The following is a 24,619-nucleotide window of genomic DNA, read 5'->3' on the forward strand; positions in this document are numbered from 1 at the left end:
AATAATATAAGATAACACTTGCATGGCATTCGACTTAATTCAACAAACGATATTCAATTATAATTCATAAACGTTATACAGCTACAAACATGTATGGTGCATAACATAGTTCGGGTCATTACTTCGAACCTGGTGAACTTCATAATAATAATTCTTGTCTTGCTTTTCTAAAACGACTCATAACATCATGACAGTAATTACTCAAATATAATAAATAAACATACTTCTTTGTGAAACTTTGGCATGACGCCAACAGTTCGTAATCCTAATCGGATATCTTACAGAATTTCTCGGAATGCCCTTTCCATACGTCTAGAACATAGTTTTGGATTTTCTTCGACACCTGGCCTTCATTATGGTTTATCCTGTTTTTCAAATATGACGCTTCTAGTCCTTGAATATTTATTATTTCAAACCAAAGTAATCCTTTTCTTTTCCATCTACCGCTTTCAATGTTAGCATCAGCAATGAAGTAGGGACGTTCCTTAAGCCCTATGCGCTGCATATGTCCAGCTCTTAACAATTATACCGCCTCATTTCATTTCATCCAAGAACATCACGAAGGTATTGGATTGTTATGTAACAACAAATAAATAACAGATTACGATATTCAGCATGTATACATATATAAATTTGGTTATAAATTAGAGGATATATGAAAAAAAAAAAGACATTATTTACTCCAAGTTATCAATTTGAGAGTTCAGCCTGGCAATAAAATTACTCATTTCGCGATCAACTTCCTATTTTACCTTACTGTAAGCAGTAGTAATAAAAGTGCTTGTTACTGGAGTGGTCACTGTTGAATCAGAGGTATAGAAATAAGTGGTAGTATGTAATGTAGAGAAATATTCCGTTGAGATTTCAGTAACAACACATTGTCCATTATCATTCGTGGTTGATGAGGCACCTTTAGAAACAGTGTGTTGCGTCACAGCAGATGAAGTTGGCTCAATAGATGTTGCTGGTACTGAGATAGAAGAACTAGTGGAATGGGAAGAGGAAGCAACCGAAGAAGAAACAGCAGCACTACAGATTGCCATAGAAAGGTCTGGTTTCACAGCACACTCTGTTGGTCTCTCAGTTGCTGCAGCAGGTTTTACTCCCAAATACCTCAAGTAGGGAGCGTAACAGGTACCTAAATACTCACAAGTACGAATTTGAGCATCAGAAAAATTACTTGCATCGTACCCGAGACCAATATCTATTCTGAAAGTACCGTACCTGTTAGTAGTGGTGACGATACCTGTGACAGGATCGTAGGATGGATAAGTTACAGTACTATTGAACTCCAGAACTTGCCCTCCGAATACAATCACCACCTGTGATTGGACCATTGATGTAACATTAGTACCACTAACATCAGTAGTACCAGTGTTTTGCATGTCATCTACTCTTGAGTATTTTTTAAAAGTCAATTTATCATAGTAATTATTAATGTGGCACAAAGAAATATAGCCATTGTCGATAAGTGATGCCTGAACGGATAAATATTCAGTATTATCCTTTAAATTCATACGTAAATACCCGCCGTTATTTAATGAGCCAATTGTCACCATGGTAGACTTATCACCACTGTCCTCATTATCAATAATCAAGTTTCCCTTATTGTTAATATTTTTGGCAACAATATTAAGCGACATCTCACTTACAGTATCAGTTGTACTAACACATAGAGTACCGTTATTCGCAATAGTACCACTTTCGATTGTTAACTCAAAGTCATGGGTTATCATGAAAGAAGAGCCAGCATTGACTGTAATATCACCAGAAACGGTTCTTATATCGTCTAGAAGAGTAACTGACGAAATCTGTAAAAGAGCAGATGAGGTAGCAGATTGAACTAAAAGTCCAAGTAAAGGCTTTATAACAACAGGTTTCATTTTGTTGATGGGTTTTTATCCTTTTTAGGTAATAACAGAACAGAAATAAGTAACTAATGTTAGTACTATGATAACTAAAATAAAATATATTTAATGCAAGTACCCAGTAAAATGATAATAATAATATACTGAAAAAATGGCGTAAATTAGAAACCGTCCAGTGCCTTTGTAGCCTTTTCTAATCTTTTCAAACCCTCTTCGAAACGATCAGGATCTAAAACCATGTCTGCCGTTAATCTTGACAATGAATCAACTAATCTTTCTAAGGCTCTTTTCTCTTCAATTTTCATCCCTAAATTATTGAACTCAGAACCGATTAATGTTCCTTTTGTTACGTTCAAAAGTTGATTCAAAGTATCGATGTCGAACCCACTCAAATCATTTTTGTGTTGCTTTTTCTTCTTATTCTTATTCTTCTTGGGTGGTTTTGTTCGTGGGATGACCTTAGGTATCCTTTGTTCTTGTCTAATTCCTTGTTTTACGGTCTCGTCAATATCTTCATATTGATCGTCATCATCATCATCATCATCAGCAGTAGCAGCATCTTCGACGGCAGTGTTGACGTTGGTATTTACATTTTGGGGCCCAGGTGTATGCGGTGTATAATTTACTTTAATAGTTTCATCACGTTGTGGTTGAGGCACGTTAGGCAAGGGCCTGCTTAGATAAGTTTCATCATAGTGTATTACATCGTCTTCTTGGTCGTTATTGCTGTCATCGACTTTATATTCATTTACTTTATCAGTATCGGGAAAACTTGCCGCAGAGTAGAAACTCTCTGAATATCTAGATGGCGTTGTTGTTCCTATAATACTGTCTTCTTCATGTATATTATTGGTGGTATGAAGAAGGTTAGGTGGGTTTGATATACTTTGTCTTTCCTTCGCCAGATTTTCCTCATCAAGTATATCTTCTTCTTCTGAATCATCCATTTCATCTCTCACAAATAACCTTGAACGTGGTCTATCTTTACTCCTTGGCGGGACAGCAGGATTATATTCATTAATTTCCGATCTCAAGGGCAACATGCCTTCATCATTAGTAGTTATTGTTGTTGATAATGGTGGAATGATACTGGAGACCATTGAAACATGATCATTCGTACTTGCAGTACGCGAATCTTCATTGTCATTTTCTTCCTCTTCTTGCTCTTCATCGTCATCAATAATAATTACATGCTCCTTCTGTTGTACGGTGGGAGACCCCTGCTGTTTTGCTGTGGTCGGATAATATGAGGAAGTTCCACTTTCACTAGCTAAATTACCGGAATCTATTGATGGAAATCCACGTTTTGGACTACCTAATAATTTCAAAGTGTCATTTCTTTTCACCGATGGTTCTCTTGATATAGTCTTCATTGAACTTTTAGAATCAAATCTTCTAACTGGTTTTGCATTAGATACAGCACTGATAGTGATATCTGTGGTAGAGCGGTTTATTGGAGGCTGTTGTTCTTGTTGTATGACTGACGACATATCTTCTTCTGATGGTAATGTAGGTAGTTCTGGGATTCTGGGTTCATGTCTTCTCACTTTTGTTGGACTTTGATTTTGCACTACGTAGGAGATCTCGACACCTTCTTGTAAGACACCTGAATAATTAGAGATCATACTGGATCTATTATCCATTGATGCAATAGAAACATTCCCTGCTGGTGATCTTAATAAACCACCGGACGGTGGTTTAGAAGGTGAGATTAAAGTTGGTTCTTTTTGGGCTTCTAATTGAGATGAGGCAGTAGGCGGAGGGGTATGTGTGTCTGCCGGCGACGTCGTTCTGGCGATTGGGATGACGGTCTTGATAAATTTAAAAAGATCTGCTTCACTTTGTTCGTTATGTAAAGAGTCTATCATATCAGATAATCTTTGAGTATTCACAGATACTTTTGAAGGTGATTCATAAGCTTCCAGAGACATGCTTGCACGTTTTGCGAGTGTTGGTCAAAGTAATATGTATTCTATGTTTCTTTCGCAGCTCATATACGTAGGTACGCCAGAAGATCAATCAATGTACGATATGATTAAGTCAATTGCTCATCATCTCTACCCACAAATGAGGTACTACTACTACTACCTAGCAGATCTTTGGATCAGAATCAAATGGACTGAAAAATGTTCGAGAGATGCATAAATTGAAGAAACTTCCTAATCGGGCCATATTGTAAACAAAAATCCCTTTCCGGGTAACACGCCATACCTGAGACACGAAAACTGGAAAATATCGTCAAAATGTCCTAGTAGTATGTAGATATAGATGTAAATATAGATGAAGATGAAGATTAAGATTAAACTGAGTTTGATGGATGGTGTAATTGTTCTTAATCATCTGAAGGACAATTAGTGTGCTGCTAAGCTATTTAAGTTACTGGAAGGATAAGTGTAAAGAAGAGACCAAGGATAGCGAGAAAATATGAACCACGATATCTTTCCAATTTTGGATATAACTGAATTGGTGATATGTTTACAAAGTTGTGATTTTTCCATTGCAACAGAAGATCAAATCTCTAGACCTACTGCAGAGTTTGTAATGACCATTTACAAACAAATCATTGAGAATTTCATGGGTATATCAGTAGATTCTGCTCTCCGGACCGACGGGGTCTTACCAAAGGATGCTCCCAACGAAGATTTCAATAATGATGGATTATTACCGACTTTAATAATGACGAAGATTTGTTATAAATTTTTCCAAAATGTGGGAGTTGCTGATTTTACATTACTTGATCTGACTAAACCGGATCATCAACGAACCGTTAGACTGCTGAGTGCCGTGATCAACTATGCAAGATTTAGAGAGGAAAGAATGTTTGACTGTAACAAGTTCATTACACAGATGGAGACTTTGTTGAGTGAACTAAGATCCAAATTCGATGATTATAACCTTTTACAACAACAGATGAAAGAATACGAAGAGGAGATAAATATATTGGATGCTGGCGATGATAATGGAACTAAAGAATTGAATAAATTAGAAGAGAACAATAAAAATTTAGAAAATCAATTGAAAAAATTAACTCAAGTACAAGAAACTTTATCAATAAATTATAGCAATTATAAATCTGAAAAGCAGAAAATTTTAAAAGAGTTGGAATCGTTGGGGTTTCAAATAGTGGAACTAGAATCACAAAGAGATAAATTAGAAAATTATACAAATATTGATATTGAAGAATTAAATACAACCGTGGAAGATCTCTCGAAAATCTTAGAAAACAAAGAAAAAGTCTTGCAAAATCTTCGAATAAAACAAAAAAACTTAGAAACTAAAATAACAACTTTTGAAAAAATTTCAACTGAATTATATGATATCCTAAGATTAATCTCCACAGAAGTACAAAATTCTCATGGTACTCAAGTGAATTTAATAGATATTCAAAACCAATTACTAGAGAATCGTGATAAATTACAAGATATACTTTCAAATGCTGTCTTATTAAAATCTAATGTATTAAAGGAACAATTGAAAGATCAAAGAGAACAATTTAATAAATTTACAGAAGATTATGATGAAAAATCAAATGAAAATAAATTACGTTTGGAAGAACTACAACAACAATTTTCAAAAGAAATCATACCTAAGTTGAGGGAAACTGAAAATCATATCCAAAGAGATTTAATTGATGGCGAAGTTAAATTGTTGGAAAAGGAAATTCGAGATATCCAATTAAAATTCAATGAAGAATTGGATTCAATTGAATTGGAATATTCATTGCTAGTGGGTCACATAAATAGATATATGGAAATGATACTTGATAAAATAAATCCATAAAGCCTTTAAACGGCAACAACACAACATTGTAACAATATGCATAAGCTTCTACGTATATAGAAATTCTTACATCTATTCATCATTAAAAAAAATTTATATACTTCATTATATATATCCCAAAAAGCATTATTCTGACGTTGATATCGTGGTTAATGACTTATCTTCATCTTCTTCCTGTTCTTTTGTCTCTGTTGTTTTATGTTCTTGTCCTTGTCCTTCTCCTTCTTTCTGTATATTATCTTGATGGATTTTTATGTTATATGAACCCTTTTCCTTTTCAATACAATCGAATTTAGTATTTTTCAGAGTGTCCCATTTTTCATGAGGAATATCCCATTGACATTTTTGGGCCACTAATGCAGCAACATCATCACAAAATCCCAACATATTCACATCAAATTCTGCATGCCTTACTGGGTCTCTATTAATTAAAATTTGCGGTACATGAGCTGGAACCATATTAACGATTTCAGAAACAGGCGCCACTTTCAAACTTGTACCAATACAAATCAAAAGATCACATTTTAATATATCCTCTTTAATGGTTCTATGAAATTTAGACGGTAATGACTTTACTACCNAAAAAATAGTAATATCAGGTTTTAAGACACCATAAGATTTTAATACTTGACCAGCAAAATGATTATTTGTTAAATCAGTCATTGAATTTGAACTGAATTTGGTATTATTGTTTGGGAAGTATTCTCTTCTCTTCTTATAGCAATATGGACATAAGGGTAATTCTAGTTTCCTTATATTATCATAGATTTTTTCACCTGGTACTTTCCAATGACATGTTACACATGATGCGGTAGCGAATGAACCATGGCACTGAACTAAATTTTCTTCTTGAATGCCTGCATTTGATTCCAAATTATCAATGTTTTGAGTATAATTTCTTAATAATTTGTTTTTATCTTGAAGTAATTTAATAAAACTATGTAATGGAGAATAAAGGTTATCAGGTGGTAAGACCATGTGAGCAATGTTATAAAAAACAGAGGGATCTTGCATGAAGATATCATAATTGAAAACATCTTGTGGATCATCTAAACCTAGATGTCTAATTCTAGAATAAAATCCTTCAGAGGATCTGAAATCTGGAATCCCCAATGATGTTGATACACCAGCACCTGTCAGCACTAATATTCTTTTAGAGGTTTTTAATGCATTAACAAAATGATCCACTGTATAGAAATTGGATAATCTTAATCTTGTACAAAGAACTTTGTTAATTGCCTTTTGTAAATCCTTAATTAAACGTACAGCTTGCTTCTTTTCTAATGGGTCATCAAATTTCTGAATCGCTAAAGACATATTATCTATAGTCATATTCATGTCTTGGTTAATAAACTCATAGATGGTATTTAATAATTCACGATCCTTAATTTCGAAACCTAATAATTTTATCAAGAAATAAACGTAAAGAGAATTTAGTTCTTCCGGTAAGTAAGTGTCTAAAAATTTCTTCAAACCATAGTATTTCAAAACCATCCTTGCATTCAATGAATCTTCCTTGGTAATCTTGGGTAAAATATATTTATTTGCCTTTGGATCTTTACCTAATACGATCGGCTGTGGGGGGATAAGTGGAATTAATTTACCTTCATCCGTCAAAATATTAGGGGCTTTTCTAGAAAATTTACTTAGGACTTGCTCATCTTCATCAGGTATATTGCCATTATTATTATTATTGTTCGGGTTTTCAAGTTTAAGTGTATAATCATCTTGTAGTTTTGGTTTTTTCGATGAAATATTTATATTATTGAGATTTGAGTCGTTAGGATCTATGAACGCTCTTTTGTTACCATTAATTAATGGGCCCGTAGGAGTTGATGAAATGCTTGTCATTGAGATATAAAAGTGTCCTGCTGTAATATAGTATGAGGTAATTATTAACTTTGATTATTTTATCATAAATGTTTACAGTCGCCTGTAAAATGGAAATATGTATGGTATCAAATGTGTTGCCAGTATATGATCAGTAGGATATTCGCAGTCAGCCAAAAAAAGAAAAAAAGAGTTTATTATGATAAAGACCAAATATCAAATTGGAAAGTAATAGTGATACCACTGGAATATGTATATACTATACTTCTTCCCCCGCATGTAGCTTATTTGGTACAGAAGAATTCCAGCACTATTACACATTTAAGTGTCTCTTTTTGTTTTGTTTTTTTATTTTTTTTTCAAATTTCCAAATTTTCAGTCCGTGTGACACGATGACACAAATACAATTTTTGTTACAATTTATGTCGCAAAAGCCTGTCACAAAAGCCTTCCTATAAACATGTTCTTTCTATGTTATGATTATTGCTTCTGGGATTATTTTCGCCCATGTGGGTAATGGTGTACGATAACTCCATTTCTTCATTCCTGTTGTAGAGTCTAATTGAGTCGATTCATAGCGGTAGGCATGTAGCCATAGTTCGCAGTCACTTAAACCGAGAAGACAATCTCTATCTGAATTGAAGTCACATACTGAACATATGTCATGTTCTAGGTGCTTCCTATTATCTTCTTGCTCCCGTGTTCCTTCTCGTTCTCGAGCAGAATACCAGCTTGCTGCATTCTTAGTTTTCCCAATTTCGTCCAATTTAGAAATATATTTATCGAAACCTTTGGCCTCCTCAATACCATTCCTACCGAGGGTAGGCCCCCATATAGTTGGATCGGAATAAATCACATCATTCGCAATTGGGTGCCCCAAATATTGTAAATGAACTCTAATTTGATGAGTTCTACCTGTTAAAGGTTTACATTTGACAACACTTGTTTGGCCATCATATGAAATCTTTTCGAAGATCGTCTTGGCATTTTTTGCATCCTCATCAGTAATGTCGCATACTGCATTCAATGAAACCTTTCGGTTTACTGACCTTATAGGTTTATCCACTATTATCTCACCCGAGGGGAAATTACCAACAACTCTTGCCACATATTCTTTCGTAACTTCCCTTTCCCTTAATTGAATTGCCATATCATCTGCGCCCTTCGGAGTCTTTGCCAGAAACATTAGGCCACTAGTAGATCTATCTAATCTATTACATGGATGAACAACGTAATTGTACTTTTCTTCCAAAATTTTCGTAACAGTATTAAATCTAAACCTACCAGTCGGATGCACAGGGATCCCACTAGGTTTATCAATGACCAACAAACCTTCATTTTCGAATACAATTCTGATAGGTTCAGATGTGACAACGGGTTCATGACGATGTATTTTATGAGTCAGCATAGCACCATTCTTCACAATACTATCCAATGTAGCAGGTTTATTGTTTATCTCTATCAATCCGGTTCTTATTGCCTTTTCGTAATATGTGTATTCCCGATCTCTAAATTCGTTAACAAATATATCTAGGACATTATGATCTCTCCATCTTTCTTTACAAAACGTCTTGTATGTGAAATAATATGGTTTTATCTTTCTTAGTGGACCAGCTATTATTACTTCATACGGAGGATCAATTTGCTCTTTAGTCTTGTCTTTCTTGTGCTGTACTTGCTGACTTCCGTTTACTTTCAATTTGAAGCCAAAGTCATCACACATAAGATTCTGTTTCTTCTTGATAGCAGACATTTATTTCAGTGAACTGGAACTGGAGCTATGATATACCGCAGCCACTTCTTTCGTACATCTCTCTTAGTACTCATTCATTCACTCATTCTTGTTTGCATTGTGAAATCCTGGAGGTTTTGTCTTAAAGAAATTTTTCATTTGAAGCTCAATTAAAAATACATACATACATTAGTGTCCAAGATGCTCGGCGGCTATTAGCTAATATAAACTCGACTAATAGACCGCGAACATCACCTCTCCTTCATATTATAAATCCAAGAGTAATAATGGTTTCCTTTCTTTACGTATGTTAACACACATCCCTTGAATTGTCTACAATAAATAATATATAATTAATAAAATTATGGCCCCACCTATCCAATAATGCGCTTTATAGTGCATGAACCATGCTACATATCCTACTATCCAATCAATAGTATCGATTGTTTGTTCAGCCAACACTGATATAGACCCTCTCTCAGTTGCTTCTAAACTCTGGAGTAACTGCTGTAATGGAGATGATATCGTCGAAGATTGTCCCACTTCTATTGTGAGATTTACACCTTGATGGTCAGTAAATTGTAGATCTTGAGTTCTTTCAATAGAATGATAGGATATAATACGAGGTTTACCATTATACTTTTTAAACAAGACTCTGTCACACCACGAAGGTGACCTCTTTTTATTAAACTTATTCTTATCTCCAATAATTTCATACTTATATGTAGGAGGGAAAGTAATTTCAGCTTCATCAAACCGTTTAAACGAATCAACACTCTTCAATACTTCTTGTAATTCATCATACTTTGTAGCAAGTGTCTCAATCGTATTAAGATCATTATAATTAGTGTTGATATGTTCCCAACCGTTAACTCTAAAATTCATATCACCGAAAAAAAAATAATGCCCATCTTTATTATATTCCAATATCTCTTTAAAGTCTCTATCACAATTATTGATTATCGTTGTAAAATCAGCACATCTTTTCTGCATATTTTCATAACCCTCATTTGCATTCAAGTGACTACAAACAAAAATGAAAGTATCATTGTCACCTTCATCTTCGTCCCTGGATAATGCTAATCCTAATCCAACGCCACCTTTCAAATTGGAGCCAAACATACCACATTTAGTCCTTGATCTCCATACCTTCTCTATATGTAATGAATTCCTACAAACAACGACTAATGACGTAGCACCAACGTAATCAGAACCAACGAGGCTATATTCTATACTATCTTTTCTAAATCGCTCATTTAGAACTTTTATAATGGTCTTTGAAAGAATATCATTATATGATTGCATAACTGTAGGTAAAGACCCTTCCCATATCATTGATAATTCTTGGAATCCAAAAGCATATATATCAGCGGCAATCAGATGAGAACCATCCTTATTTTTTTTAAGGGCTGGGATTAAATGTTGGATTATTCGTTCCACATTAATAGAGTTCTCTAAGGGGGAAATCTTACCACAATTTAAAGTTGATATCGAAACTTTCCAATCCTTCTTCATCTGTGACATAGCCGATGGTTTCTTTCTTTCCCTAGCTTCTTTTTGTCATATTCCTTTGTCATGTACTATCTCCATAGCTTAAGTTCCCCTTTGTAGTTCAAAAGTTAAATACATAACGCTATCTACGTATTATTTATTCTCTACAAAGGAATATTGAAAGATGAAACTAAAAAGGGAATAACAGAGGGATCATTAACCTCTTATCTGTAAGTAATTGTACGGATAAGTGAACATCTTTATACGCATTATATACCTAAGACTATGGTAGCATTATCTTGTTTATACATATGTATACATTTTCCCCTTAGTTTCTTGAATTAATGACTTCATTAGAAATGGAAACAACCAGATCGTGTAATTCCTTTGGACCACTTGAGGCAATAACACCTTTAGTTTTCAAAGTTCTACCATTACCAAAATCTAATGGAACATTATCCAAAGAATCAGTATGGAATCCACCAGCTTCATGGACAATAACATTACCAGCACCATGATCCCAAATTTTTTCCTCGTAAGATAATTTTATTGGTAAACGTAAATAAAGATCAGCTAAACCTTGAGCCAACAAACAATATTTCACTTGAGAATCTAAATGTAAAGATTTTGTGACACCTAATTTTGATTTAATTTGAGATTGTTCATCATGAGAAGAATGTGATTTCTCGACACCTTCCAAGGAAATCATATCCTTAGTTTCTGGTAATTGTCTAACATGAATCTTAATCCAATCTACAGGATTGGAAGCAACAGAATAGAAAGCACCATGGCCTCTAACAGCACGATACAAATATCCAAACGATTCAAACCCTGGCAAATCTTTCACATTTGTATCATAATCATTCAATTTCAAATTTGGACAACCAATACAACCAACTTGCACAACACCATCCACAATCAAAGCTAGACAAACAGCAAATTGTTCACCTCTCAAGAATCCCTTCGTTCCATCAATTGGGTCCAGGCACCAAAATCTACCCTTATCTCCACCTTCATAATTCCCTAAATTGAGTACCGTCTTAACATCCGAAATACTTTGTAAGGGGAATTGTTCATTAGTGAAACTCATACCTTCAGTATCATCGTACCCCTGATCCTTATAAATTTGATCATTCAAATGAATTTCTTTCAAAATTTCACCAACGAATGCATCATCCAACCCGTCAGAGGATTCTTCACCAACGACATTATCCTGTGGGAAATTAGCCTTAATGGCATTAATTATGATAGTCTGAGCAGCAAAATCACCAATAGTGACAGGAGAACTATCACTTTTAGTGATTGTGGTGGAGGAACGATGTGCAATCACTTGAGATTGGATTCGTTTGGTTAGAAGGGATGCCTTGCGGACTGCTTGGGTCGCTACTAGTAATTCCTTTTCAAATGGCATTCTTATGTGATCTTGCTTTTCTGATATGGCTGTGTTATTTCCCCCAAAAACAGACGAATGGGTTCTTATGTATCCATTGTTTCTTGAATTATTGTTGTTGTTTCTTGATATTTGAATGTATAAATGTGTGGTGATATTTTATTGTTCACGTGGAATTGCGACTATCAGGGAAGTGTAAAATCGGTGTAAAAGACAGGGTTCTTTTACAGCCATAAGGATAAAGAGTTAAATATACTATACTACGTATGATACCTTTTAAGTAAAATACCTATAGACTATAGAAGTGTTTATTGGAATATTGAGAGAAACACAAGATGTGGCGATGGAAGTGTCTGGAGCAAGATCCTTGTGATAAGGCTTCAGCATCCGTGGATGGCAACTATTAACGAGACATCCAAATGCACCTCGAATACTACCCCAATTAGGCGCATTAGGATGCATATAATCAACCACTTCTGAAGTGTCACCTTGGTGTTGTAACACGTATATAGATCCCAAAGCCCCATAGATATATAAATGTTACGTACCTACTTATATAATATAGCTCTGTCACTTTTTTCCAAAATATGAAAAGTGAAAAATTTTCGCGGGAAGTTACGTAAGGCGTGGTTTACACTATGTCAAGAGATGAGATGAGATGAGATGAGATGAGATGAGATGAGATGGGATGAGGTTAAAAGAGTGATTGAGCGTGTGAATAAACTGTCATATATACGTTGACACAACCTGCACAGCTATCAACTCAACTCTGGAAGACAATAGCATAACATTGCAATGGCGTTGAAGGAAAAGCGAACAAGAGATACAGCGGTCGATTCATCAGACAGTGAGAATGACGCTGCTGATTTCGATATTGCTACTGACATTGCTTTAAACGCTAGTGACTCTGATGATGCCTCGTCTGATTCAGATAATGAAGACGTTCAAGATGTTATCGACTACAGTGACAGTGAACACCAACAAGAGGATAACAAAATTGCACGTAAGGAGAAACAGAAGAAGCAAGATATCGATAAAAGTTTCCCAATTCTTGAATTATCCGATGACGAAGATACCAAGAAGAAGAGTAACAGCAAAAACAATGGTAGTGACAATGATGATGACGATGACATTAACGCATACTTCTCTACAACGAATCTAGAGAAATCCAAGCACAAGAAAGGTAGTTTCCCCAGTTTTGGTCTCTCCAAAATAATCGTAACAAATATCACCAAGAGAGGGTTCCGTCAACCCACCCCCATCCAACGTAAAACCATCCCATTAATCCTTCAAAATAGAGACATTGTTGGTATGGCTAGAACAGGGTCAGGGAAAACAGCTGCATTTATCTTGCCCATGATTAGAAAAATTAAGACTCATTCAAGTAAGATTGGTGCTCGTGCAGTGATCTTATCTCCTTCAAGAGAATTAGCCATGCAAACTCATAACGTCTTTAAGGAATTCTCTAAGGGGACCCAATTACGTAGTGTCCTATTGACAGGTGGTGATTCATTAGAGGATCAATTCGGTATGATGATGAATAATCCTGACGTGATTATCGCAACTCCAGGTAGATTCTTACATTTGAAAGTGGAAATGAGTTTAGATTTGAAAAGTATAGAATATGCAGTGTTCGATGAAGCTGACAGATTGTTCGAAATGGGGTTCCAAGATCAATTAAATGAATTATTGGCTTCTTTGCCTTCTAATAGACAAACTTTATTGTTTTCTGCGACATTACCAAGTTCTTTGGTTGATTTCGCTAAGGCTGGGTTGACTAATCCTGTTTTGGTGAGGTTAGATGCAGAATCTAAGATCTCCGAGAATTTAGAAATGTTATTTCTATCAACTAAAAATGATGAAAGAGAAGCAAACTTACTATACCTATTACAAGATGTTATTAAAATCCCATTAGCTACAAAGGAACAACAGAGAAAGTTCAATGATCAAAATAAAAAAGATAACGAATCTGATTCCGATGCTGACGACAACAACAACAATAATAAAAACAAGAAAAAACGTAAGTTTAAAAAGGAAAGGTTACCACCAGCAAACCAATTACCATCAGAAAAGGCCACTATTCTTTTCGTACCAACACGTCATCACGTCGAATATATCTCTCAATTACTAAAGGATTCAGGGTATCTGATCTCATACATATACGGTACATTAGATCAACATGCACGTAAGCGTCAATTATATAACTTCAGAACTGGGCTAACGTCCATCCTTGTAGTTACGGATGTCGCCGCAAGAGGTGTGGATATCCCCATGTTAGCTAATGTGATTAATTTCTCATTACCTGCATCATCTAAGATTTTCATTCATCGTGTTGGGAGAACTGCAAGAGCTGGTAATAGAGGTTGGGCTTATTCCATTGTTTCAGAATCTGAATTACCATATTTATTGGATTTGGAATTGTTTTTAGGAAAGAAGATAATGTTAACTCCTATGTATGATTCACTTTGTGAAATTATGAAAAATAAATGGATTGCTGAGGGCAATGATGAGTCCAGTTTTGTGAATCCAAAGATCGCTTATACTGATAGATTGATCTTGGGGTCTGCTCCAAGATTGGAAGTGGAAGGTTTAGGTGACCTTTATAAGAATATGATGCAAAATAATTTTGAATTGAAATTGATTAAAGATGTCGCCATGAAAGCTGAAAAATTATATTTTAGAACTCGTACTTCTGCATCTCCAGAATCATTGAAGAGAAGTAAAGAAATTATTGCATCAGGTTGGGATGAACAAAATGTCCTTTTTGGCAAGAATCAAGAAAAGGAAAAATTGGATTTTCTTGCAAAATTACAAAACAGAAGAAATAAAGAAACTGTATTTGAATTCTCAAGGAACCCTGATGATGAAATGTCTGTATTTATGAAGAGAAGAAGACGTCAATTAGCTCCAATTCAAAGAAAGGCTCGTGAAAGAAAGGAATTATTACAAATGGAAAAAATGGCTGGACTAACTCATTCTGTTGAAGATGAAATTCTTAAAGGTGATGACAATGAAGCAGGTTATTCTGTTTCGGAAGACACATTAAAACAACAATTCCAAGATGCTGATGAACTTTTAGCAGATCAAGAAAATAAATCCAAAAAAGATAAGAAAAGTAAGAAATCATTCAAAGATCCAAACTTCTTCTTGAGTCATTATGCTCCTGCTGGAGATATTCAAGATAAACAATTAGAATTAACCACCGGGTTTGTTAATGATGCTGCCAAGGTTGCGTATGATCTAAACAATGACGATAAAGTACAAGTTCATAAGCAAACCGCCATGGTTAAATGGGATAAAAAGAGGAAGAAGTACGTTAATACGCAAGGTCTTGATAATAAGAAGTATATTATAGGTGAAGGTGGTCAAAAGATAGCAGCAAGTTTCAGATCAGGAAAATTCGACGAATGGGCCAAGAAGAGAAAGATGAAACCATTGAAAGTTGGAGCAAGAGAAACAACTATACCATCGAATATATTGGCTAATCCAACTAATGGATCTCATGGTTCACAAGGTAATACAATACGTGGTAAATTCAAGCATAAACAAATGAAAGCTCCAAAGATGCCTGATAAACATAGAGATGATTACCATATACAAAAGAAGAAAGTCGAGAAGGCCCTTGCGAATGGTATTCAAGTCAGAGGTTATGGTAATGCTCCAGGAATGAGCAATGAATTGAAATCGACTGAACAAATCATGAAAGATAGAAACGTTAAAGAAAACAAACGCGCAAAGAATGCTCGTCCAAGCAAGAGGAGGAAATTTTAATCTCACATTCTGTCTCTTTTATTTTACTTTAAGAAGTATTATTATTATTATTATCATTATTCATATAATCATATATACTGTACAATATAAAAAAACAACAAGCTGCCAATTAGATGATGACGACTCATATCATCAAAATCAGTACTTTGTTGGGAACGTAGGATAAGACGAAGCACCACAACATAGTAAAACAAATAGTCTGATGTCATCTTGTCAAATACTGTATATCTTCTTTTGCCATCCCTACTTTTGGAATATTGAGTAATGATTCCTATACATCTTGATATTGGATGGACAAAAAGATTACGTCGGTTACCAGCATACTTCAGTACCACCAACAGTCCAGGAAAACGATAGGGCCCGAAAGCAGAAAAGTAAACCATACGCATAACAAAGACCCCCATTCCAGTGAAATTGTTGTCATAAAATTAATGCGTATCGAGAATTATTTGATGGTGTTAAAGCCTTTGCCACTTACGGTATCTTAGTTCGTGTCACCACTTCTATGGACACTAATGCTGACGATATGTTCTTTAACAGAAACGTAAGTGAATCTTGGAACTGGACTTCAAATATTTATCATAAAGTTGTCCAAGCTTACCAAGATTATAAAAAATTCAACACGAAAGTAGTTCCTCCAGGTGCTGTCCTGATCTCTTCCAAGAGGGTTTCCAAAGCATACCTCCAAGTATTTTACAATGATGTAAAGAACTGCTTTGAAAAAAACCTTAACGATATTAAGGAATTTTATGACAACTTACTGACAGTGTCTGCGGCTGCTGACTGCGTCTTGAACTCTCGCCATGCTGTCATGAACGAAAATAGAAGTGTTCCCAAAGTTTCATTGCTATTGTTGTTCCCTCATTTCCTCTTATAAAGAATCTGTCCGTCATTAAAGCCGACACCTGTACCTGCTAAGGAGGCCATCATGAGGAGGGTTGTCATAATATTCCTTAAGATCATTAAGATTGCGTGGCGAGAGTTCAAGACACAGTCAGCAGCCGCAGACACTGTCAGTAAGTTGTCATAAAATTCCTTAATATCGTTAAGAGTTTTTTCAAAGCAGTTCTTCACATCATTATAAAATACTTGGATGTTAAGTTTTGGAAAAAATCTTGGAAGAAGAGATAAGGACAGCATCTGGAAGAAGAACTTTGGTGGAGTTTTTCGTAATCTTCATAGGCTTGAACAAGCTTATGATAAATATTTGAAGTCCAATCCCGAGATTCACTGACGTTTCTGTCGAAGGACATACCATTAACATTCATGTCCACAGAAGTTGTGATACTTTAAGTAGCAAATGTTTTAACACCATCAAATAGTTCTCTATATGCATTACTTTTATGAACAACAGGAATCTCAGATACCAAACTTGTCCAATTGTAAGAACAAATTCTCATCATAAGGATCCACAAAGCATAATAATCACTGTTGGAGTGAACTGCATATAACCAACTGCTTATGGAATTGGCGTCTTCAATAAAATATTCGGGAATTTCAACAGTAGCAGCAAATGGCAATCTATCTACAATTTTGGCTAGAAACAAAAATGGTGTCACTAATCTAGCATACTTCCCTCTTGTTTCTTACGTATAATTCCTTGGAAACGCTCCTCTGGAGGTGGGAGTTATCGTAGGAATGATGGATATTTTTACGGTGGTATAACCTTCTTACTTCAGGGCACCATGTAGAGAATGCTCCTAACGATACATTTTGCATAAGATTCAGATCACAGTAATAATTGTAAACATTACTGTAATCCTCCTTGTATTTGCTTGTCCTTCTGTCTGTCTTTCGAGAGCTTCTGTTGCTTACATTTTATATTGAGGATACTGAGTTCCAATCTTGTTTCTATGAAAAATTTACATGCTCATAACGTTAAATATATACAGACGCAGACACCTGGAAAGAAGTGGAACAGATCGACCAAAAGCTTAGTAATTGGGACTAAACCTTCTACAAAAAATAACTGAGCAGTGTCACCTACACAACAGAGATGTCTCATTTGGATTTGGAAAAGAGAAGGTCACTGCTGGAAGATCTTGAAATCATTGAAAATGCAATCTCGACAAGATTTCAAAGAAATCCAGAATTATACTATTCGAATCTAAAGAAGGTATCAGAACTATTCCCTTCCAAACAGGTGGAAGAATTACCGACTCACTCAATAATGACAAACAATAAGATTTACAAGACCAAAAAACTAAAAAGAAATAGGAAACAAATTGCATTACAACAACATGAAATCTCATTATTTATTAAAGATTTTTTCAGTAAACAGAAAGAACTAGAGACGCTAACTAGAGAAGCTAATTTTAAAGCCAAAAAGAACAAGGAAGAGATACTTCTCCCAGTTGAAGAATTCAAAGATATACTCAGTGAAATAAATGAAGCTGATGGAAACGAAAATGGTAACAGGAGGGAATTAGAAATCAATGATAAAATCAATAAATATTCCATGTTTTCAAACTCATTAAACAAATCTCATCCATCCACGATCTTATCCAGCAGAGCTAGTGACTTAGATATTAATAGTATTTTTAGTTTGGAAGAACAATATGGTGAATATTTGGCTTTGAACCCATATTATACAGAGTGGTTAAACGTTGTTAAGAAGGAAGATTTAACGTTCTTACAATTTCTTAATATGTTGAAAATTTTCCAGGATGATAAAAGATATATTGTACAACCGCCAATGGATAGGAAGAATGAACCATATATGAAATATTTACAACGATATTGTAGTTATTTAGAATCCTTTTTCGAGAGAAAGTATCCGTTAATTGATTCTCGTTATACCAGTAGAGAATTAAAAAAGGAATTCAATAAATCAATTATAAAACCATTGGAGAATGAAAAGAAAGGGTTTTTTTGTAAAACTTGTTGTAAATGGTTTAAAACACTCACTGTCTTTGAGAGTCACTTGAATGGACAAAAACATATCAAGAGTTATAATAAGAGAGTGCAGGGTTTATATGCAGAATATAAGACACATAGGTATTCTATGTTATTGAAGGAAGAACACCAATCTACCTGTGAATTTGTTGAAAGGAAAATGGCATTTACTGTTGAAGAAAGGATTACAGAAATGAAAAGGTTAGCAGAAATATGTAAGGCACCGGCATATGATGTGAATGAAAAAGAAGGGGATGAAAATAACACTGAACTTAATGTAAAGGATAATTTGAAGAACGATGGAGCTAGCGCTATGTTAAGTGGGTCGATTAATATGCCATTAGGACCAGACGGACTTCCCATGCCATTTTGGTTATACAAATTACAAGGTTTGGATGTTTCATATCCTTGTGAAATATGTAGTAACCAAATATTCAAAGGACGTAGAACATTTGATAAGCATTTCACTGAGGCCACACATATTTATCATTTACGTTGTCTTGGCATTGAGCCAACTCCGGCGTTCAAGGGTGTCACAAAGATTGAAGAAGCACAAAGGTTATGGAACAACATGAAGAATGATACCATAATGGGTGATAAAAAGTTCATAGAAACGATACCTGATAAGATGGCCATTGAAGTAGAAGATAAAGAGGGAAATATCATGACACAGAAAGTATATGATGAATTAAAAAAGCAAGGGCTTGCCTAAATGCAAGAGGTTCAATGTAATTATTTCATAGAATATATATATCTCTATATATCAACAATGAATAGACAGCATTGCATATCTTAATGCATTCAAATCATCATCATCATCATCATCATTATTATCTGTTAGTTCAGAATATTTATTGGATTTGTCGTTGTTTTCATCATTTGAAACGGCAGCGTTTATTATCGAAAATACTATTTGGAACTTTTATATACTTTAGAGAAGAATACTTCCTAGATACTATTATTAGGTCAGAAACAAGCTAAAAGAAAAGGAATAGCTAACCAAAACAACATATTATTCCACAAGAAATGGATCCGCATAGTCCAATTGGTATGTTTTCTTTTAATGAAGAAACAAATGTGATCTTTCCTAGATTTGTTCCAGCAATCCAATATAATCAAATAATGAAAAATTATGGAAAACCCCTATAAAAATATCGGAAGGCCTGGAACCCCCCTTTTTAAGATCTCATATAACACACAAGATCATTATAGATTTATCATTAATACTAACAATTGATTTCCACCTAACGACATTTGCTGTATTTTGAGTTGGTTTTTTTATCATTATTATAACTAGTCCTCGATCAAGGTACAGGTTTCGTTAAAATTGGTAGAGCTGGGGAGAACTTCCCAGATTATACCTTCCCATCCATTGTAGGTAGACCTATCCTTAGAGCAGAAGAACGAGCCAACATTACCACTCCGTTAAGGGATATTATGATTGGTGATGAAGCCAGTGATGTTCGTTCATACTTACAAATTTCATATCCCATGGAAAATGGTATCATTAAAAATTGGACAGATATGGAATTACTTTGGGATTACGCATTCTTCAATCAAATGAAATTAAATAATACTTCTGGTGGGAAAATCTTATTGACTGAACCACCAATGAATCCATTAAAAAATAGAGAGAAAATGTGTGAAGTTATGTTTGAAAAATATGACTTCGGTGGAGTTTATGTAGCCATTCAGGCTGTCTTAGCATTGTACGCTCAAGGTTTATCATCAGGTGTTGTGGTGGACTCAGGGGATGGTGTTACACATATTGTTCCAGTCTATGAATCTGTCGTTTTAAACCATTTGACAAGAAGATTAGACGTTGCCGGGAGAGATGTAACGAGACATTTAATCGATCTTTTATCTCGTCGTGGTTACGCGTTTAATAGAACAGCTGATTTTGAGACTGTTCGTCAAATTAAAGAAAAATTATGTTACGTCTCATATGATTTGGATTTAGATACAAAATTAGCTAGAGAAACGACAACTTTAGTGGAGAGTTATGAATTACCAGATGGTAGAACTATTAAAGTGGGACAAGAAAGATTTGAAGCTCCAGAATGTTTATTCCAACCGGGTCTTGTTGATGTGGAACAACCTGGTGTTGGTGAACTACTTTTCAATACTATACAATCTGCAGATGTGGATGTTAGATCTGCATTATATAAAGCAATTGTCTTATCCGGTGGTTCAAGTATGTATCCAGGTTTACCTTCAAGATTAGAAAAGGAATTGAAACAATTATGGTATACGAGAGTTTTACATAATGATCCATCAAGATTAGATAAATTTAAAGTCAGAATTGAAGATCCACCAAGAAGAAAACATATGGTTTTCATTGGTGGTGCAGTTTTGGCAAGTATCATGGCTGATAAGGATCACATGTGGCTATCTAAGCAAGAATGGTATGAAGGAGGAGCGGCCGCTATGGCTAAATTTGGACCAAGATGATGGAAGGAATATTAATCAACATTACGATAAATTTGGTATATTTTTGTAATTAGTATAGAAAAATAGGTAATCTAGGAGTATAGATGATATATGCTAAAAGAAAAAGTTTCCAACTAATACAGACGTTAGCTCTACATAGTATGAGAAGTAATCTTTTAATCACACGACAAGTATCTCATTTTAGAATGAGTTACATACGTGGATAGAATGAGTTACATACGTAGATAAAATAGTACAGGGTATCAAATAAATGCGAATCTTGAAACTTGGGTTCCTAGCTCTGGTTAGAAGATACCCGAAATCTTCGTATGCAATTACCAGATATGACATATAGGATCACATATGCAGCAAGACCATTTACTTCATCCGCAGGGATATAAACATAATCCATACCAGTAATGTTATAATACGGTAAATATACATCATCGATCCCACAATACCAACGTTCCGTCCCAAAACGAATACTAGATATGGACGTGAGAATACATCTATTTTCCTCATTTGGATTCTGAGGATCTTGAGATTTCCATCCCAAAATATATTCTTGTCTAAAAGAATAAATCCCCTTATATTCCGTCAATCTTAATAAAGATATTAGTCCAACTTGAGATGCTACGACAATACAGTTTAATTCTTTGATATGACAAACGGTATTTATTCGGTTCAATGCAAAAATGAAATCATGGCATGAGCAAAAGTTAGCCTCTTCAAGAGGGAAAACTTTTTCTGCAGTAAAAGATGTAATAAGTAAAGGGTGTGCTTTTAGTAAATATATGCAATCAGCAGTGGTAACTAAGAAAAAGTCATCATTCAAATCCTTTAGTTTGAATCCCGTTAACGACCTCTCAGAACCATCTTCAATATTAGCGAGCAACTCGTGTACTTTCGTAGCGTGGTTATGGATACTCCATTTTCGCTGGCTACTGGGACTTACGGTTTCCGGATAACCAAGTCGTTTTGCCCAATTGTTTTCATGAGCAGATCCCAACGTGTTTCTTATTTCTGAGCTTATACTATTTCCGTCCTCAATATCTTCCTCACTTTCTACACCAAGGAGTTCAATACTCCCTCGATCGATCCGCTCATTCAGTTGTTCATTTAGACTCTCTGTAGAGGTACGATCATCGGTATGTGTTCCTGTATCCTCCGTTGAAATACCACACTGTTGATTCCAACTTGCCGTAATCGATTGATATGAATTCTTATCATATGATATGGAAATTCCATAGAACGGAGAAGTAGGCAGACGCAAAAAGTGTCGAGAGAAATGATTTAACTTGTTCGGCTCAATTAAATGCCGGTTTCTAAGTGGTATATTCTGCAGATAAAAATCTCTCCGCTCATTAAGAGCAGTGAACTTGTAAGAATTTTTTAATATATTCCCAGATGAATTCCTTGATACGGTAGTATTTCTATTATTAGCCAAATCAAATTTTGTATTCCACCATTTAGAATACCTTTTAATTTCTTCATCATTTAAATTTTCTTGCTCCCAGTATTTTTCCCAGAAAACATAATAACGCCGTATATCATCTTCTATATAGTCTATTGTTGTATGCTCGGTATCCTGTCGTTGACTTAGAGGCTGCACTGTGTGAACTACTTCTCCTTCTTCTTCTTCTTCTTCTTCTTCTTCTTCCCTTACGTTTTTTAATTTCCCTGATGATATATTCTCTTCAAAAGATGTAAATCGGAGTTGAACAAAATCTTTAAGATGCCCCTTTTGACAGCCCAATGAGACCTCAGAAACTGGCACGGGGATTTGGGTGGTTAGTGTTCCAATACCTAAATTATTCGAATAGTATATACTTGGTGGATGGAAACCTAATGTTGTATCATCATCACAAATTGACGTCAGAATTGACTTCTTGAAACTAGTTTGGAAATTCAAATTTAAATATTCAAATTCTGGTATAGTTAAAAAATCTTTCTTTGACAATGATGTTATTGTCCAACAGAATGTACCGAAGAATTGAGTATCAAGAAAGTTTGTCTCCAGTTTCCCGGTTATTTTATTGAACTTCACTTTGATTGTAGTAATATTACCGTATATTGAACAAAACCCTAGAGTTACATAACCTTTCTCATCTAATGAATTAGGTACAAAACTAATACATGGCACATTATGTTTAGATATAATTTCAGTTGTTATTATCTTAGACGGGTCTAGGTACCATTTATTAGGGAGTTCATCCATAGGAAATACGAATAAAGAAATCCCTGGCCCGTTATGGCCAATAGCAACATATACACATTCCTCCGTACTGTAGGTGTCGACACTCCAACAGCTTGCTGGTACTACTAGTACTGTCAAGGGTAGTATTTTCATTCTAAATTCTTCATTGAGGTCATTTCCTTCATCATCATGTTGTATTCTACAAATATCAGTTCGAGATTTTTCTAGGAGGTCCTCGATGGGATAGAAAAGTGCCTTAGATTCTTCGATACATAAACATAGCATATCCACATCTCCAAATTTGACAATTTTCATAAAATTTATAGTGGGCATACGATTAAGTTCTGGAACAGATGCAGGTGTATCATCTGGTGTAGTACTGTCTGTACAAGAAAAGATAATGGTTATTCCTTGCCATTTTTCGTCTCCTTCTATGTCAACTATTTTATGTATGTAAACATCATCATCTTTTGCAATGAATATATATTCTTTGTAAGTTACTGTAAGATTGTTTTTGAAGGTTGCTTCATTATTAGAGTTGATACGATTACTAGCATTAAATGAGTCAATCGTTGGAAGAATTTCTTCGATAATTAAACGATGTTCATTGGAAAGTAGTAATTCGGCAGGATTTTGAATCCCTGTACTGGACCAAGATGGTTCTAATGTATCCTTAGCTTTCTTAATCTCAGAAACTAAATGATCCCCCATTTCTGTCAATACAGGTTTCGTGATAGCATACTGATCTGATTTTGACAGATACTGATCAATGGCATCTATGAATTGTGGTGGGAAATCGTGAGATATTTTATCTGATGGTAATTTACCGCCATTTGAACATAAGATATATCTTTTTATTGGAATGGAGGAACGTAGGTGGGATTCACCATGAGACGAAGCAAAAATGCTAGTGTCAAAACAGAAGTTTGGACGCTCAGTTCTTCGTGCTATCTTGCGATGTAATAACCAATTATTGAATGCATCATCGATATCTATTGGCATGGTAAACAAGCAATTCAATGATTTTCCATGAGCCTGAAAATTAGCTACGTCCTTGCGGAAAAGTAGATAAGCTGGTCTTAATTAGTTTGTTACTTCTCTTTCCCTTAGTTTGGACTTTCTAGGTGTTTTCAGTCATCGTTGTTGGTTGTTTAACATATTGATTTTCCAAAAAAATTATACTCAGGATCTCGCCCTTCAAAGAAACGTCAGTAAAAATCTTTTATGAACTGAGG

At 34.9% G+C, this 24,619-nt stretch overlaps 12 protein-coding genes across 12 annotated transcripts; 4 read left to right on the forward strand and 8 right to left on the reverse strand.

Moving 5' to 3' along the window:
- Positions 1-743: 743 nt before the first annotated feature.
- On the reverse strand, positions 744-1,883 carry NDAI0G02800 (uncharacterized protein; the record flags this gene model as incomplete). Its single annotated transcript, XM_003671252.2, has 1 exon — positions 744-1,883. One exon carries the CDS (start codon positions 1,881-1,883, stop codon positions 744-746), a length of 1,140 nt encoding a protein of 379 aa, XP_003671300.2.
- Positions 1,884-2,029: 146 nt separating this feature from the next.
- On the reverse strand, positions 2,030-3,799 carry NBA1 (Nba1p; the record flags this gene model as incomplete). Its single annotated transcript, XM_003671253.2, has 1 exon — positions 2,030-3,799. The coding sequence occupies one exon, from the start codon at positions 3,797-3,799 to the stop codon at positions 2,030-2,032; it is 1,770 nt and encodes a 589-aa protein (XP_003671301.2).
- A 493-nt stretch (positions 3,800-4,292) lies between these two features.
- Positions 4,293-5,648, forward strand: NUF2 (kinetochore-associated Ndc80 complex subunit NUF2; the record flags this gene model as incomplete). Its single annotated transcript, XM_003671254.2, has 1 exon — positions 4,293-5,648. The coding sequence occupies one exon, from the start codon at positions 4,293-4,295 to the stop codon at positions 5,646-5,648; it is 1,356 nt and encodes a 451-aa protein (XP_003671302.2).
- Positions 5,649-5,774: 126 nt separating this feature from the next.
- Positions 5,775-7,499, reverse strand: HST1 (histone deacetylase HST1; the record flags this gene model as incomplete). The annotated part of the gene is made up of 1 exon (XM_003671255.2): positions 5,775-7,499. One exon carries the CDS (start codon positions 7,497-7,499, stop codon positions 5,775-5,777), a length of 1,725 nt encoding a protein of 574 aa, XP_003671303.2.
- Positions 7,500-7,947: 448 nt separating this feature from the next.
- RIB2 (bifunctional DRAP deaminase/tRNA pseudouridine synthase RIB2) lies at positions 7,948-9,231 on the reverse strand (the record flags this gene model as incomplete). Its single annotated transcript, XM_003671256.2, has 1 exon — positions 7,948-9,231. The coding sequence occupies one exon, from the start codon at positions 9,229-9,231 to the stop codon at positions 7,948-7,950; it is 1,284 nt and encodes a 427-aa protein (XP_003671304.2).
- Positions 9,232-9,543: 312 nt separating this feature from the next.
- INP54 (phosphoinositide 5-phosphatase INP54) lies at positions 9,544-10,734 on the reverse strand (the record flags this gene model as incomplete). The annotated part of the gene is made up of 1 exon (XM_003671257.2): positions 9,544-10,734. One exon carries the CDS (start codon positions 10,732-10,734, stop codon positions 9,544-9,546), a length of 1,191 nt encoding a protein of 396 aa, XP_003671305.2.
- Positions 10,735-11,029: 295 nt separating this feature from the next.
- On the reverse strand, positions 11,030-12,112 carry MET22 (3'(2'),5'-bisphosphate nucleotidase; the record flags this gene model as incomplete). The annotated part of the gene is made up of 1 exon (XM_003671258.2): positions 11,030-12,112. The coding sequence occupies one exon, from the start codon at positions 12,110-12,112 to the stop codon at positions 11,030-11,032; it is 1,083 nt and encodes a 360-aa protein (XP_003671306.2).
- Positions 12,113-12,886: 774 nt separating this feature from the next.
- Positions 12,887-15,862, forward strand: DBP10 (ATP-dependent RNA helicase DBP10; the record flags this gene model as incomplete). Its single annotated transcript, XM_003671259.2, has 1 exon — positions 12,887-15,862. The coding sequence occupies one exon, from the start codon at positions 12,887-12,889 to the stop codon at positions 15,860-15,862; it is 2,976 nt and encodes a 991-aa protein (XP_003671307.2).
- A 68-nt stretch (positions 15,863-15,930) lies between these two features.
- Positions 15,931-16,266, reverse strand: NDAI0G02880 (uncharacterized protein; the record flags this gene model as incomplete). Its single annotated transcript, XM_003671260.2, has 1 exon — positions 15,931-16,266. The coding sequence occupies one exon, from the start codon at positions 16,264-16,266 to the stop codon at positions 15,931-15,933; it is 336 nt and encodes a 111-aa protein (XP_003671308.2).
- Positions 16,267-17,858: 1,592 nt separating this feature from the next.
- PRP9 (SF3a splicing factor complex subunit PRP9) lies at positions 17,859-19,469 on the forward strand (the record flags this gene model as incomplete). Its single annotated transcript, XM_003671261.2, has 1 exon — positions 17,859-19,469. One exon carries the CDS (start codon positions 17,859-17,861, stop codon positions 19,467-19,469), a length of 1,611 nt encoding a protein of 536 aa, XP_003671309.2.
- Positions 19,470-19,783: 314 nt separating this feature from the next.
- ARP2 (actin-related protein 2) lies at positions 19,784-21,208 on the forward strand (the record flags this gene model as incomplete). Its single annotated transcript, XM_003671262.2, has 2 exons — positions 19,784-19,805; positions 20,055-21,208. 2 exons carry the CDS (start codon positions 19,784-19,786, stop codon positions 21,206-21,208), a joined length of 1,176 nt encoding a protein of 391 aa, XP_003671310.2.
- A 274-nt stretch (positions 21,209-21,482) lies between these two features.
- Positions 21,483-24,386, reverse strand: CRT10 (Crt10p; the record flags this gene model as incomplete). The annotated part of the gene is made up of 1 exon (XM_003671263.2): positions 21,483-24,386. One exon carries the CDS (start codon positions 24,384-24,386, stop codon positions 21,483-21,485), a length of 2,904 nt encoding a protein of 967 aa, XP_003671311.2.
- Positions 24,387-24,619: the final 233 nt, after the last annotated feature.

This window comes from Naumovozyma dairenensis, chromosome 7, assembly GCF_000227115.2.
Source record: "Naumovozyma dairenensis CBS 421 chromosome 7, complete genome".
NCBI lineage: Eukaryota > Fungi > Ascomycota > Saccharomycetes > Saccharomycetales > Saccharomycetaceae > Naumovozyma > Naumovozyma dairenensis.